Raw genomic sequence first — 15,071 nt, 5'->3', positions numbered from 1 at the left:
AAGTAAAGAAACTTCACACCAGATAAAATGAAAATTTTAATTACTTCCGTCAATATTAGTCGTTAGTAAAATCTACGATCATTTCTTTCTTCTCAGATACAATTGTTTTCCTTGATTCCCTTGATTCGAACCCAATGTCTTTGACAAATCGATCGTTGTATTCTCGCTTGATGTTGATTTAAATGATCTATGTCTCCTCTCTTCCTTTGCGTCTTCTTCTTTTATAAGTTACAAAATTTTCCATTTCCTTTAGCAAGAAAATACCATGTCTTACCTTTTCCTTTCCTCTATTATTCCTTCACATTTTTACTGCAATTCATTTCAGCACCAGTCACCTGAAACAACAAAAAACACATGCTTAAGTTTGTGCATAAAATAACAATGCTTATGTTATGGTAAAAGTTACATTTAGTGGAAAATGCATCATGCATGACATGTGAAAATGCAACCTAACACATTGTCCTGGCCTTGAGGGAAATAAAAATCCTTTTGAATTCTCCAACCAAACAAATGGCTAAGTTAGTTTGTAATTAATAAAAACCTTAAAGTTAAAAAGCATTTTTCAAATCAAATTAATGACACATTGATTAGTTCTATATGATTTTGTAGAGCAAAGTAGCTGCCTCATGAGTTCATATGTACAATCTTCTTCTTCTTCTTCTTCTGAAGTTGGGCATTTAACATCATAAATCTGGGTCCATTTGGGAGGAATCCTTCGAGTTAATAAAGATTAAATACAGAATAATTAATTTTTGCATCACAATTTGGTCAAGACGTTAAGCAGTTTCCAGCATTTATTTATATATTGAGCAAGCATTTTGCAGCATCTAAAACATCAACTTTGAGGGCTATGCATATCTTTAAATTTTATAAAGTTTTCTTTAGGCTTAAGATAGTTCACTTTACATGTTTATTTTAATGCGTGGAGCCAACTCTTCAAAAATGTTAAAATGCTTTAATTCGTTTCAATCAAGTTTGTAGCCAAATGTGTGCTATAGCACTTTAGAGTTTAGGCTAAAATTATTGAATGTTGATCGAGCAAGCACTCTCTAAAATAAGAACAAAGTTTAGTTTTAAATTAGTTTGAAGCTATCTAGTTCAACCCTAAGTACGATTCATAAGATTATCCATATGTATTATTTAAATAAATCATACGACTCATTAAAAAAATCATATACTTTTTTTGTAGAACAAAAAAATGCACACACATGGTTTCTTAGTGAGTTGGAAAAAAATAGTTTCGAAATGGTTTGGAGCTAAAAAACTTTTTCTCCTAAAATAAACATTTTTTATTAGCTCCAAAAAGTTTTGGAGTTAATAAACTTTTTCTCCTTTTAAATAAATTTTTTATTTTATTGTTAGAGGTATTATGTTTATATAAGTAAGTTCAAGAGGCCTAATTTTATTATAAGTCAATATATGTCTAACCCTAACTTTCTATTCCTATATAAACCTTACATACGGTTCATTGTAACGGTATGAATTGAGATTATAGAGTAAAGATATAGCTGTCAGGACTCTCTCTATGAATGTAGCCTATGTTATTAGGCTGAACCACGTAAAACTTTTATTCTTTCTCTTCTCTTAATACCCCCGTAGGCCTACTCATACAAACCTAATAACTCTTAACATTTATGAAACAGTAGAATTGTGTTCCAACCTCCAACAATCAACACCTATCAATTATTTGCCACTGGTGGGAGGTCGGGAAACACATCAGCGAAAACACTAATGACCACATGTTGTTCTTTTTCCTGAGCCTGCTAATAAGTACTCGACCCCTTGGACTGTGGTTCTTTTCTCCTTTATTTATTTAGTCTTGGACTGGCTGAGATGTCAAACCGATACTATTAGAAAATAAGAAGAGATATTTTCTTCTCTTTTTTTTTTATAAAAAATAAAAAATAAAAAATAGAATCAAGTTGCGAAAATATTCAGCTATCACTAGAGCATAATGGTATGCATAAAAATGGTAATTGAATTGTTTTTCACAAATACTAATGGTAGTCTCATGTTCAAATAATATAATTAAACTATAAATTGACAAATGTGCAAATTGTGACACAATTAGATAAGCTTGTGCATGAAGTTCAAGGTACTATCTTGAAACTCCCTAGTACAACCATTATCGAAGAGTTGCATTCCATAAAGGAAAGCTCGAGAATTTGAATCCATGGCTTACTTTCACTTAAGTAAAGTGCTAGACACTAATAATCACGCCATGATAGCCACAACCTAAATAATGGCTATGATTAAGGAGCAACATACGCCACCATTGAACTTATAAATTCATGCTTTATCCACCAGAATGAACTTTGAGCAATCTATATATTAAAAAGAGAGTTTTTCCTAGTAAGGTTGCTAACTTAAGCATCAAAGAACTTAGGTCATGTCATTAAAGTTTCCATTCTTGTATCTTGCAAGTACTTTGTTGCTACTTGCTAGGTTAACCATAGTGTTTAATTTTTGGTATAAACAAGAATATAATTAAGGTTACTTAATTATTTAACGACAAAATACTTAATTGAAAGTTTGGAACTCACACCAAACCTTTACCTAATGAGATAAACTAATGTATGAGTTGTAATATAATTTAGTCAAATACTTAACGTTGAGCTACTTAAATGAAGGCTATGAGGCTAATATAATTTTAGTTAAATGAAGGCTATGAAGCTAACCTTTCATAAGATTATCATAACCAATCGTTTGATACTCTCGTATTGTCATATTCCTGGTGTTTATGCAATTCGAGGCAGGGCCAAAGACTACGTTATTGCATGCGCCATAACTCTGCTCACTAGTCACTATTAAGGAAACGTCGTGGCCCGTGGGTTGATTATTCCCGTTCTAATAATAATTAGTAATGTGCAATTTTATTTGAATAGACTAATTAAGCAAAATCGTACGATAATCAAATTGAATCGAATCTTCCTAGTTGAAAGTTTAGAGATTATCCATTATTAAATCTCGTGATTTGACTTCTCAATGTTGAGTTCTAGTTAGTTCAATTGGTAAAGTTTTTAATTTTTAATAAGAGATCTGAAATTTAATTTCCATCTACACCAAAAACTTATTGATGTCTTAGGCGGATGATAATGAACACATTTATTAAAAGTGGAAATCATAAGTTGAAACTGTATAAAATAAAATAATAATAAAAGACTTCTCAATGTTGCACAATCTCCTCCACAAATTTCTAAATTACTTCCTAAAAACTAAAAATTCCCAACCAAATTATTAACTAAACTAAAACTCCAAATATTTACCAACATGTACAATTAACAAATACAATCAGTGATCATCAAATTCTTTAGGGCTTAAAATTGTCTATCTATGACAAATTGACTGAGTTGCATTTTGTCAAGTTTTAGTATTTAAATAAAATTTAGCTACGATTGTAAAATAATTTTTTTTTTAAAGAAAAAATAATAAGCTAATATCATTTTGATATTTATTTAAAGTGTCTCATTAATGGGTATTCTTAGGATTTTTTTTTTCTTTTTAAGAAACAAACACACACACACACAAGAAAAAGGGAAAGGAACTCTAACACAAAAACACACCATAACTCCACTTAAAAGCTATGACAACTTTTAAAAGATTCTTAAAACATTTGTTAATAGACCATTTTAAAAAAAATTTATACTAATTTTATGGGAAATATAATAAAAATGTCCAAAGAGTTAATCAAACCAATGTTCTTAAAATATCTGTTAATTTTTCACATATTTATATGATTGATGATAATGTGATAAAATTCAATTCACTCATCTTACAATGAGTGGTATAATTGTAACAATTCCATCGTTCCACACTAAAACCATCATAAAAATCCTAAAAATATCTTAATTCAAACATATTATAGTCCTAAAAAAATCTTAATTGAACCATATCCAAATCTTATATTCCTAAAAAGATCTTAATCCGAACATAATCATAATATTATTCGGATCCAAATTTTTAAAGAATTATTTAAAGCCCATTTTTTAACATTATCTATTTATTATATATATTAAAAGCATCATAGTGGTTAATCGTGATCCACTCATCCTTCACATGCTCTTTATGTGATGTCATAAAAAGCATTGAGCTGCATAAAGCGACAAGCATGCTTGAAAGTGCAGGTGTGTAAGTAACAGCAAATCTAGCATTAAATCACGGCCTCACAAGCGCCGAGGTCATTTGCGTAATTTCATGTATGCCGGACACGTAAAGATTTGAATAGTGCTCTTTGCGCGTAATTTTCGCAGCACGTGACACGTCCCCCCTCTTTACAATGCTGCCACTGACTTCTTTCCAATTATCTTATTTTATCTTTAAAAACAAAATAGAAAGTTTAATGAATGGCTTATAAATATTAGTTTATAAACATAAAAAAATGTGTAATTAATTTTTTGAAATTTTTTTTATATTTTATACTAGTTTTATCACGTGCATTTTGGGCAACAGCGAGGTTTTTTTTTTTTTTTTTTTTGTCTAGTGTCGTAATTTTTTTTGAATAAGTTTGTTTTGGAAACATGGATTAATAAAAGAGTTTCCTATTTTGTTGACATTTTAAGTGGAGTTGAAAATATATTTTTATCTGGTTGTCCTCAAGTTTTTTTTCCTATTAAACATAAGGTTTAAGAGTATTTCTGAGCTACATAAAAAACCTGTTCAAATAAAAAAAATTCTATTGTAAATAGTATAGATAAATGAAATATCAAACTTTTATAAAATAGTCAATTAAATATTAACAAAAACTGAGTTGAGAATACCCTACAAATTTATCAAAAAACAAAATAGAATTGAGACTCATTGGTGTCATGTCATGGTTATAGGTTCCCAACTCAACTCTCAAGTAAAGGCATGTGGTTGATTTTTTTTTTTTTTAATCTTAAACTTTGATTATCTTATAAAATTTAAAAAAAAAAAAAAAAAAAAGACAAATCAATATACGGTAGGCTATCTTATAATTGATATAGTAGTAAGTCGTACACACAAAAAATGGGATACAGATTGAATTTATATTAGGAATGTATTACGGGTTTGACTGAATCATGAGGTGCTTACAATCATTGCAACTTGAAATATATAACTACAAATTCTAATTCGTAGTTACATATTCACTGTAATTATTCTTTTAAACTTCTTCTTTTTTTAATTAAACAATTTGGAAATAGAACTTGATATGCACATGCACCAGAAGTAATCTAGAAATTGACAAAAGTGCAAACGTGATTTTTTATTTTTTATTTTTTTATGGTAGTGCAAACGTGATTGATAGTTCACATTCATTGTTATCAACAAGGATGTCAAAATAGAAGACCTGTTTATTATTATTTAATTATATATATTTCTTTCTTTTTCAATAACTAGGCACGTTTACATCAAAGGCAGGTGACAACGCACGTTGTCTGAGACTGAGATAAAGTATTATGACATATTTCGGTGAGATTTTCGGTTGAAATTAAGCAAATAATATTTTCTCAAAAAAAAGTAAATAATAATTAGTTTAGTCCTGCCTCTTAAGCCTAACACGTATAATTTTATTCCTTGGATTTTGGTCCTACGACATGAGTATCCTGTCTAGCTTGTTTGTACTTGCTATGAGCATATACAGTCGGCAATACCGGCTCTATAGAAAATGCAGGTGATGCGATCGCTTCAAGCCCTAAGTAGAAAAAATGTTTCCAAATTTTAACCAATAAAATTATTTTTTTTTAATTAATTAGGCTCAAATATTAGCTAACAAATAAAATGAACCTTTTTTAACAAATAAAAGACAAGAAAAAGAAAAAGAGAAATGCTATATTCATAACATTTTTCACAACATATTTAGAAGAAATCCTAAATAACAAGTTGTTACAGGCTGTTCTTATGGTAAAAAAATAATTCTAGTAGTAGGTTCAAATTAGAATTAGTAACAATTTAACACCTAGGATTTGTTGTAGAAAATATTATGAATGTAGCACTTCTAAAAAAATAAAAAGTTCACAATAGTTGAGTTGACAAACTTTTGCTAGTTCTCACTTAGGTCTACCACTAACATCATAATTTTACTTATCACTATTAATCTACCACATCAATAGGTGTGAAAAATTTTGTCAAATTTTTTGTGTCTATAATCTTTCTAAAAAATAAAAATTTATGTAATTCATGTTAATTAATAATAATTTTGTATATAAAACAATATAATAGAATTTAAGTTATATATATATATATATATATATATTATACTAACTATCAAGGGCGGCTCGATGCATTTGGAGGCGTAAGACAAAAACTAACATTGAAGCATTATATATATATATATATATATATATATATATATATATATATGTAATATAAAGTATATATCGTACACATTAATAAATTAGGAGAATTCATTGTGTCAATAATTATTTTTTCACTCTTTTTACTTTTGCAGTTTTTGGTTATTGCCTTTTAAGGGAAAAAAATGCAGAGAAATGTGTAAATTTATTGGGGTTCAGTTAATGTATGCCCTTAGAAAGTAAGTCACTTTTTTTTTTTTTTTCTATAAAAAGTTTCCTAACACATATGTTAGTAAAATCCTATATATACCATGCACATTAAATTAGGAAAAGGGTTTGGCTTACTTCCAGTACTTTTTTAACTGGACATGTCTTTTCATTTTAAATATACAATGACAAGTGATAGTGTGTTTTAATCACCAAATTTTATTTAGTTAGTGAATAATGTGACAGTTTTTTATTAAAATAAAAGAAAATTTCAGTTAAAAAAGTATTGGAGTTAAACAAAATTCTTAGAAGAATTCATTGTATCACTAAAGATTTTGTACTCTTTCACTTTTGCAGTTTATGGTTATTGCCTTTAATAAGGGAAAAAATGTTAGAAATAGTGTAAATTTGTTTGTAATAATACTTTTTATAGCATATATTTGGGTTCTATTAATGTATGTCCTTAAAAAGTAAGTTGCTTTTTTATTTTCCAATACTCAAGCTTCACATTTTCTACTTTTCCTTTTGACAATAAAGACTAAGAGTCATTTGAACTCCAAGAGGAAGAGGATGAGTGATTATTTGGTGGAGTTTATTTTTTAGTTTTAATTTTAAATGGATTATTTTTAAATTTTAAATCTATAAAAAAATGAGATTAATCAGCCCCAATGTCTGTCTCACCAGTCACTACAAAAGGATGACCATGACATACCATTTGCTGCCAATGAGGCCATGTGGTCAGCCTTGCTCTTTATTAGCTCTTAAAATTAATGCTCTAAATGTTATTTGATTATTACCGGAAAATAAAAAATTTGTTTTTTGAGACACCAATACAAGCAGGACAAACTTGACAGCAGCTAGTTATTCTTACTTTTGATCTATTTAATAGTGGTTGCTGCAGGATGACCTACATTCTGCTTATCATTAATGGACAGATATGGTATACTTTTGGCTAAGTAACAAATATCACTGTCTAATTTGATGCAAAATTCAATCCTCTTTTTATGATGTTATTTTTAATTTATTCATTTCAGTCTTATTATTTTTACTTTGATTCAACATAGTCATTTTATCTATAAATTCCATCACTTTGTGTTGTTAGGTGTCATAAAGATGACGTCATTTTGGAAATTCAAAAATACCAAAATTACATTGTTTTGAGACACTACAAATACAACAACATTTCTATTAAAAGTGGGCGCAAGGAGTATATTGAAAACGATTGAAAGTTATACCATTGAAATTAATATATTAGAAATTACAATAATAGAAATATAATTAGAGAGTGCAATTTGTTACTCCTATTTGGCCTATACTTTATTTATAATTGTTCTCTAAATAGGAAATTATTTAATAAATATGCCTCACTATATTTTTGCCAAGTAAATATGCCTCCCTTTTCAGTTTTCACCTTGCATTATGGTTTTTAGTTTCTCAAAAAAAAAAAAAAAAAAAAAAAAAAAAAACCTTGCATTGTGGTTTTTCCTAATTTGAATAGATACTTTCACAAAATAGTGATTTGTATCCAAGTGCTTGGCCGGCCATTAGAGTCAACTTTGATTTTGGTGACACTTTCAATGAAAGATTCAAAGTTTCACATTGAAAATGGTTAAGATAATACTAATTTTATTACAAAGATTACAATATTTATAAATTTTTAAAAAATTATGTGATTGATTCTAAATCATAATATAATATATATTTATATTAATATTTTCATTTTAAAATTAAAATATAATTTTATTTATATAGGAAAATTTATAATATTCCAAACATTATTGTTTAACTTCAAAATTCAAAGGTTACAGCTAATAATGATTTTTTTTTTAATTTCATACAATTTTTTGATAAACTTTTTAAGTTCATACAAAATACATGTAAATAAATAAATAAAATATTTATTATGTATTTATATTATATATACCTATTTTGAGAATTTGAGTTCGATTTCTATGAATGGCAGCTTCTATCAGACAAAAATCCAGGTCACGGAAATCTAGAGACTGCCATATGGATCTATCTATTCGATTTTGACCAAAAAGTAGTATAAAAATCATTAAACTAACAATTTCAACAACAAAAAAATATTACTAATTTTTTTAATAAAAAAACTAAAATAAAATAAAAGTAATTGGTTTGTTACCATGACTCACCTGTCACCAGAAACCAGACTCACTAAAAACACAATTTCCCTTTCAATTTAGAAGACAGAAATGCCCTTTTAATAGCCAAAGCCAAGTGTGGTGTGTAGCAATTCACTTTCAAAAATGGCAAAATCTTCATGAGAGATAGTAAATAGTGTGTGTGTGTTTTTTTTTCCTTATAGAAGAAGTAAATAGTAAATAGTAATCACTATATTAAATCAAAAATTAAATAAAAATAGTGTTTGCTATATAAACGAAACGTAAATTATTACTCTTTTCCCAAAAAGATATACGGACCAATTCACTAAAATCTCTCCTTTTGCTCAATTTCACTAATTCCCATTCTGAAATTTTTGTACATTTTATTTTGAGAGTCTGAGACACATTGAAAATTTCTCATCAAAGATCCATATATTGCTCTTCTAAAACTTGGTCATCAAGCTTGAGTTTTTTTACTTTTTTTTCCTTTCCAAAGATTTGACCTTTGAGTTCTCTCACCACTGTTCAATGACTTTCCAACTATTCTGAATTCTCAATCCTGTGTTTTATTGTTCATCCAAGATTTTCTGATACCCATCTTGGAAAACCGCCATTAATGCTGAAAAGGGAGCTCCTTTTTTAGTGTTCTCAACTCAATTCTGTGTTTCTCCTTTGATCTTTCACCATTTCTTGCAAGATTTTTCAGGTGGGTTTCTTGGGAAACCGCCATTAATGCTGAGAAGGAAGTTCCTTTTTTTAGTACTCTCAACTCAATTCTGTGTTTCTCTTTGAACTTTTACTACTTCTTGCAAGGTTTTTCTGATGGGTTTCTTGGAAAACCGCCATTAATGGTTAAAGGAAGTTCATTTGTTGGTGTTTGTTGTGTGTTTTGGTCACTCAATGTTGTGTGATGAAGCATGGTGCACCATCACAGATCTCCTACCATGGAACCAAACAAACTTGTGTATTTGTTACTGTTACCACTTTTTCTTTCACTCCTAGCAGTGGCTTTCAGTGTCACTGACCCCAATGACCTTGCTATTCTGAACCAGTTCAAGAAAGGGTTGAAGAACCCAGAGCTTCTCAATTGGCCAGCAAACGATGCAGACCCATGTGGCTCAAGCACAAAATGGAATAACACTGTGTTCTGTTCAGGTAACAGGGTGACCCAGATTCAGGTCCAAGGTTATGGCTTGAGTGGCCCTCTACCCCAGAATCTGAACCAGCTCTCTATGCTCCAAAATGTTGGCTTTCAAAAGAACCAATTCACTGGTGCTTTACCATCTTTCAGTGGCTTATCACATCTGCAATATGCATACTTGGACTACAATCAGTTTGACACCATTCCTGCTGATTTCTTTAATGGGCTCTCAAGTTTGGAAGTCTTGGCATTGGATTATATCAATTTGAATGCCAGTACTGGTTGGATGTTCCCTACTCAGTTAGGGGACGCAGCACAGTTGAGAAATCTTTCTTGTATGAATTGCAATTTGGTGGGTACTTTGCCAAGTTTTCTTGGGAATTTATCATCCTTATCAAACTTGAAACTTTCATTCAATAATTTATCTGGTGAAATCCCAGCAAGTTTTAACAATCACATGAGCTTGCAGATGTTTTGGTTGAACAATCAGCAAGGTGGTGGTGGATTGACAGGTCCAATTGATGTGGTGACTACAATGAGCTCGCTCAATAGTCTTTGGCTTCATGGGAACCAGTTCACAGGGACAATTCCAGAGAGCATTGGGAATTTGACTCTTCTCAAGGATCTCAATTTGAATGGTAACAAACTTGTTGGCTTAATTCCTGATAGCTTAACTAATCTTAAATTGGATAAATTGGATATAAGCAATAACATGCTAATGGGGCCTATACCGAAATTCAAAGCTGAAACTGTGGCTTTTAATTCTAATATGTTTTGTCAAACAACTCAGGGGCTTCTTTGTGCCCCAGCAGTTATGGCACTTATTGAGTTCCTTGATGGGTTGAATTATCCTTCAAGGCTTGTTTCTTTATGGACTGGTAATGACCCTTGTGGAGGGCATTGGTTAGGACTGAGTTGTAGTTCTGGGCCTTCTGCCCCTGAGGTTAATATGATAAATATGCCTAAATTTAATCTCAGTGGCACCTTGAGTCCGGCAGTTGCAAGGTTAGGTTCTCTTACTGAAATTAGACTTCAGAACAATAGTTTGAGTGGTCCAATTCCAGCGAACTGGACTGGCTTGAAAGATTTGACATCTTTGGATGTGAGTGGGAACAATATTTCCGCTCCGTTGCCATCATTCAGCAACACTGTGAAACTTAACCTTGTTGGGAATCCGCTATTAAGTGGTGATCAATCTCCCCCGTCAGGAAACACCCCATCATCTGGTGGTTCACAATCCCCATCAAACAACCCCTCTGGTTCTAATGGCAATGGCACTTCAAATGCAACAAAAGAACCAAATAGTTCTAAGAGGTCCATTTTGGTTTCGGTTGTGGCCCCTGTTGCAAGTGTTGCAGTTGTTGCTTTTCTGGCCATACCTCTATCTGTCTATTTTTGTAAGAAGAGGAAAGACAACCCCCAGGCTCCTAGTTCAGTTGTAATTCACCCAAGAGATCCATCTGATTTAGATAACACGGTTAAGATTGTTGTCACCAATAACACCAATGGGAGCACTTCTACAATGACAGGGAGTGGTTCTGGAAGTAGAAACAGCAGTGGAATGGGTGAGTCTCATGTCATTGAATCTGGAAATCTGATCATATCAGTTCAAGTTCTTCGAAATGTGACAAAGAATTTCTCCTCTGAGAATGAACTTGGCCGTGGTGGCTTTGGGGTAGTGTATAAGGGAGAATTGGATGATGGAACAAAAATAGCAGTGAAAAGAATGGAGGCTGGTGTAATTACCAACAAAGCGTTGGGTGAATTCCAGTCTGAAATTGCGGTACTTTCAAAGGTTAGGCACCGCCATTTGGTATCTCTTTTGGGTTATTCCATTGAAGGCAATGAGAGAATTCTTGTTTATGAGTATATGCCTCAAGGGGCTCTCAGTAAGCATCTCTTCCACTGGAAGAACTTCAAAATGGAGCCTCTCTCTTGGAAGAGGAGGCTAAATATTGCCTTGGACGTTGCTAGGGGGATGGAGTATCTCCATTCTCTGGCTCACCAGAGTTTCATACACAGAGATCTTAAATCTTCAAATATCTTACTTGGGGATGATTTTAGAGCAAAAGTTTCAGATTTTGGATTGGTGAAGCTTGCTCCTGATGGGGCGAAATCTGTGGAGACCAGGCTCGCTGGGACTTTTGGATACCTAGCACCAGAATATGCAGGTATATTCTAACTTGTTGCTTTCCAATCTGTTACATTGAACATTGATATGAGTAGGAGGTACCAACCTTTTTTCTTTGTTTATTGTTCAATACCTGAAGCAATAAGTGGTATATAGAAACTATTTTACCTCTCTTAAAACTATATAACAAATTTCTAATTCAAACTCAATAGCTCAAAGATTTTACTAGCTGAACCCTCCTTGTAGGATCAAAAGGCTTCATTGCATTGAGTTTAAGGCAGTAATAAGCAAAATGCTTGTAGAAATCACTTTGGATTTAATCATATTATAAGAGTATCTGATATATGCTTCAAATGTATAATGTGGAATGTTGAAGTTATTTCCATATTTCATATTGCTTTCAAACCATTCTAACTGTTAGTTTCAATTCTGATCATTTACTAAACTTAATTGCATTTTGTGTAAGTTTCAAGCACGGATTTTAAAATGTCATGTTTTCATTTCAACTTTGAGCAGGACAAAAATTTGATGCTCAAATGAGAAATGAAATCTTGATGAACAAATTATAGCCCCTTCAATTTATTCAACAAGTAAACAGCATCTCTTGAACCAGAAGTCGCCTAATTTATTAGTCAAGCTGGTTAGATGATTAATATGCGCAGATGCATGGTTACTTATTTCTTGAATATGCCGGAATGTCCATGCAATTTCTTTGTTTATCGTCTGAAATTAGTGCATGCAAATATCCTACTAAACCCAACGGTTATGTCTTGATGAATCCAGTGACTGGAAAAATCACAACCAAAGCTGATGTCTTCAGTTTTGGGGTTGTACTAATGGAGCTATTGACCGGATTGATGGCACTTGATGAGGACAGGCCTGAGGAGACCCAGTACCTAGCTGCATGGTTCTGGCACATAAAATCAGATCAAGAAAAACTGATGGCTGCGATTGACCCAGCCCTTGACATAAATGAAGAAACATTGGATAGCATCTCCACAATTGCTGATCTAGCTGGCCACTGCACTGCCAGAGAGCCCGGTCAACGGCCAGATATGGGGCACGCAGTGAATGTATTGGCCCCACTTGTGGAAAAATGGAAACCATTTGATGATGCCACTGAGGAATATTCTGGCATTGATTACAGCCTTCCCCTTAACCAGATGGTGAAGGGTTGGCAGGAAGGAAAGGACTTAAGTTATATGGCTTTAGAAGACAGCAAGGATAGTATCCCAGCCAGGCCTGCCGGATTTGCAGAGTCTTTCACTTCTGCTGATGGTCGGTAAAAGAGGTACTTTGTTTCCTAAACATGTTCTTTTGATAGGTGTAGATATCATGTTGTGTTCTTTCTGTTTGGGAATTCAATGTCAATATGTTTTAATGCCATTGTTGGATTTATGGTGGATAAAGTTGGAGATTTCCGATGCTTGAGATCTCATGTGTAGGCTTTGAGTTTCAACTGTGAGATTTTACTTGCTAATGTTGATGTGGATAGAGAGGAACGGTGATTGGGAATGTTTGACAATTATATTTTGTTTTCCACTTAAAAGATCTTCATCTGTGAGTTGCGTAAAAATGCTAGCATTCTTTTTTGCAAGATGAAATTCACTCTTTGTGATATATACTGCTTATCTCATCAAGGCATCTGGAATTCTCATTTGAATTCAAATGCCCTCAGATGAGCACATGAGTTAAGTGAGATTGACATTGTCCTTTGGATGCATGGAAATTGATTTTTGATCCTCAGAAATTACACAATGTCTCAGACACCAGTTTATGTGTGGTTGAGGACAAAGCTATGATGGGGGGTGCTGAAACAAATTTCATATCTTAATTACATAAATTTTTAATTGTCCCTTATATCTTTATATTTCTTACCATTATAAATAATGCTGGCAAGTAACATTTGGTTTCCAATATATTGATTGACTGAGATCTGGTCAATAGCAACTCCTCTCTTTCTGGCAAGTAACATTTAAAGAATTGTTTGGGATAGTGGAGAATTTCATACACTGACTAGTACCCTTCAGGTTATTAATTTGGACAAGCTGGTCAGTATTTTGGTTAATGAGTACCATGGATGAATAGGCAATATTAATAAATAGAGTCGGATGATACATGCACCCAGAGTGAGAGAGAGGAATTGATGTTATGAACCACTCAAAAGTTTTGGTGAAAAGCAATAAAACCTTACCAAATACTTGTTTTGGTGTGAGCTACATTTTTTTAGTAATTTTAGGTAAACTTTGTGGATAGTAGCAGGTGTTAATATGTAAGCAAAGATGAGAACCTATCAATTTATAGGTATACTTTGCTCTCCTACCACCAAAAAAAAAAAGGGTAATTACACCCTTTTAAGTTTTGGGTGAATTATCATAGTAGTGCATAAACTTTAACATTTATGTCATATTATCACCATCTATAGAAAGGACCACTTAGCATAAACATTAAAGTTTTAAGGATAAAACTTACAACACTTCAGGAAAGAAAATGGCAATTCATCCGAAGTTTAGTCCATCTAATTTGGATTTTGGCCAACTTTTGTTTTTTTTTTTTTTTCAAACACCTATCTTGAATCTTGATGATAAAAAGAGAGTCTGCTAGCTAGTCTTATCCTTACAACTATTATTTTCCTAGACATTGATATTATTGATATGATGGGAACATTTATTAGTTGGGTAACATTTTGAATCTCCAAGAAAATGTTTGGAGCTAATAAGAAAAGGCTCACCAACACACTGATTTACTCCATCAAAGTCACTGGTCCCATTGCCACAGGAAAACACTGTTAAATAATTACAATCACAAATCGAATTCATCTATGTTTTTTATGTGCATACGTGGGTCCTTTTTAGGAACGTGCAAGTCATTTTCAGTGAATTATTATTAAATAGTTCAACACACACACAGCTTTTCCAACAAACCAAACACAAACTGATTACGTGACTGACGGTGAAGTCGTGTTTTTGTGTAATGTTTTGTTTTTATTTGATTGATGGTTGACACGTAGTCACTAGTCACTATCTTATAGTACTAGTTTCCTATTTGAAATTCTAGCCAATTTTGATTGGTTTGGGACCAGGTCATTGAATCGGTTCTTCTGTCCTATTTTATGAAATTGAAAATTGCCCCGTGAAGAATTTTAAAAGCTTGCATCACGATGACTCACAAGTCACAACCTTTTTTTTTTTTAATTTGGAAAATTGAATTTTCTA

At 32.0% G+C, this 15,071-nt stretch overlaps 1 protein-coding gene across 1 annotated transcript; it reads left to right on the top strand.

The window, feature by feature from the left end:
* The first annotated feature begins 8,934 nt into the window (after positions 1-8,934).
* LOC142610237 (receptor-like kinase TMK3) lies at positions 8,935-13,432 on the top strand. The gene is made up of 2 exons (XM_075781998.1): positions 8,935-11,896; positions 12,640-13,432. Exons 1-2 carry the CDS (start codon positions 9,502-9,504, stop codon positions 13,140-13,142), a joined length of 2,898 nt encoding a protein of 965 aa, XP_075638113.1. The 5' UTR covers positions 8,935-9,501; the 3' UTR covers positions 13,143-13,432.
* The last annotated feature ends 1,639 nt before the right edge of the window (positions 13,433-15,071 follow it).

The sequence above is a fragment of the Castanea sativa genome, chromosome 9, assembly GCF_040712315.1.
Source record: "Castanea sativa cultivar Marrone di Chiusa Pesio chromosome 9, ASM4071231v1".
Taxonomy (NCBI): domain Eukaryota; kingdom Viridiplantae; phylum Streptophyta; class Magnoliopsida; order Fagales; family Fagaceae; genus Castanea; species Castanea sativa.
Note: the sequence above shows the minus strand (reverse complement) of the source record. Positions and strands in the feature narration are given on the sequence as shown.

Coding starts and splice junctions, on each gene's coding strand:
- LOC142610237 (XM_075781998.1), top strand. CDS start 9,502: ATGGTGCACCATCACAGATCTCCTACCATGGAACCAAACAAACTTGTG. Junction 11,897..12,639: donor CCTAGCACCAGAATATGCAG/GTATATTCTAAC, acceptor TGATGAATCCAG/TGACTGGAAAAATCACAACC.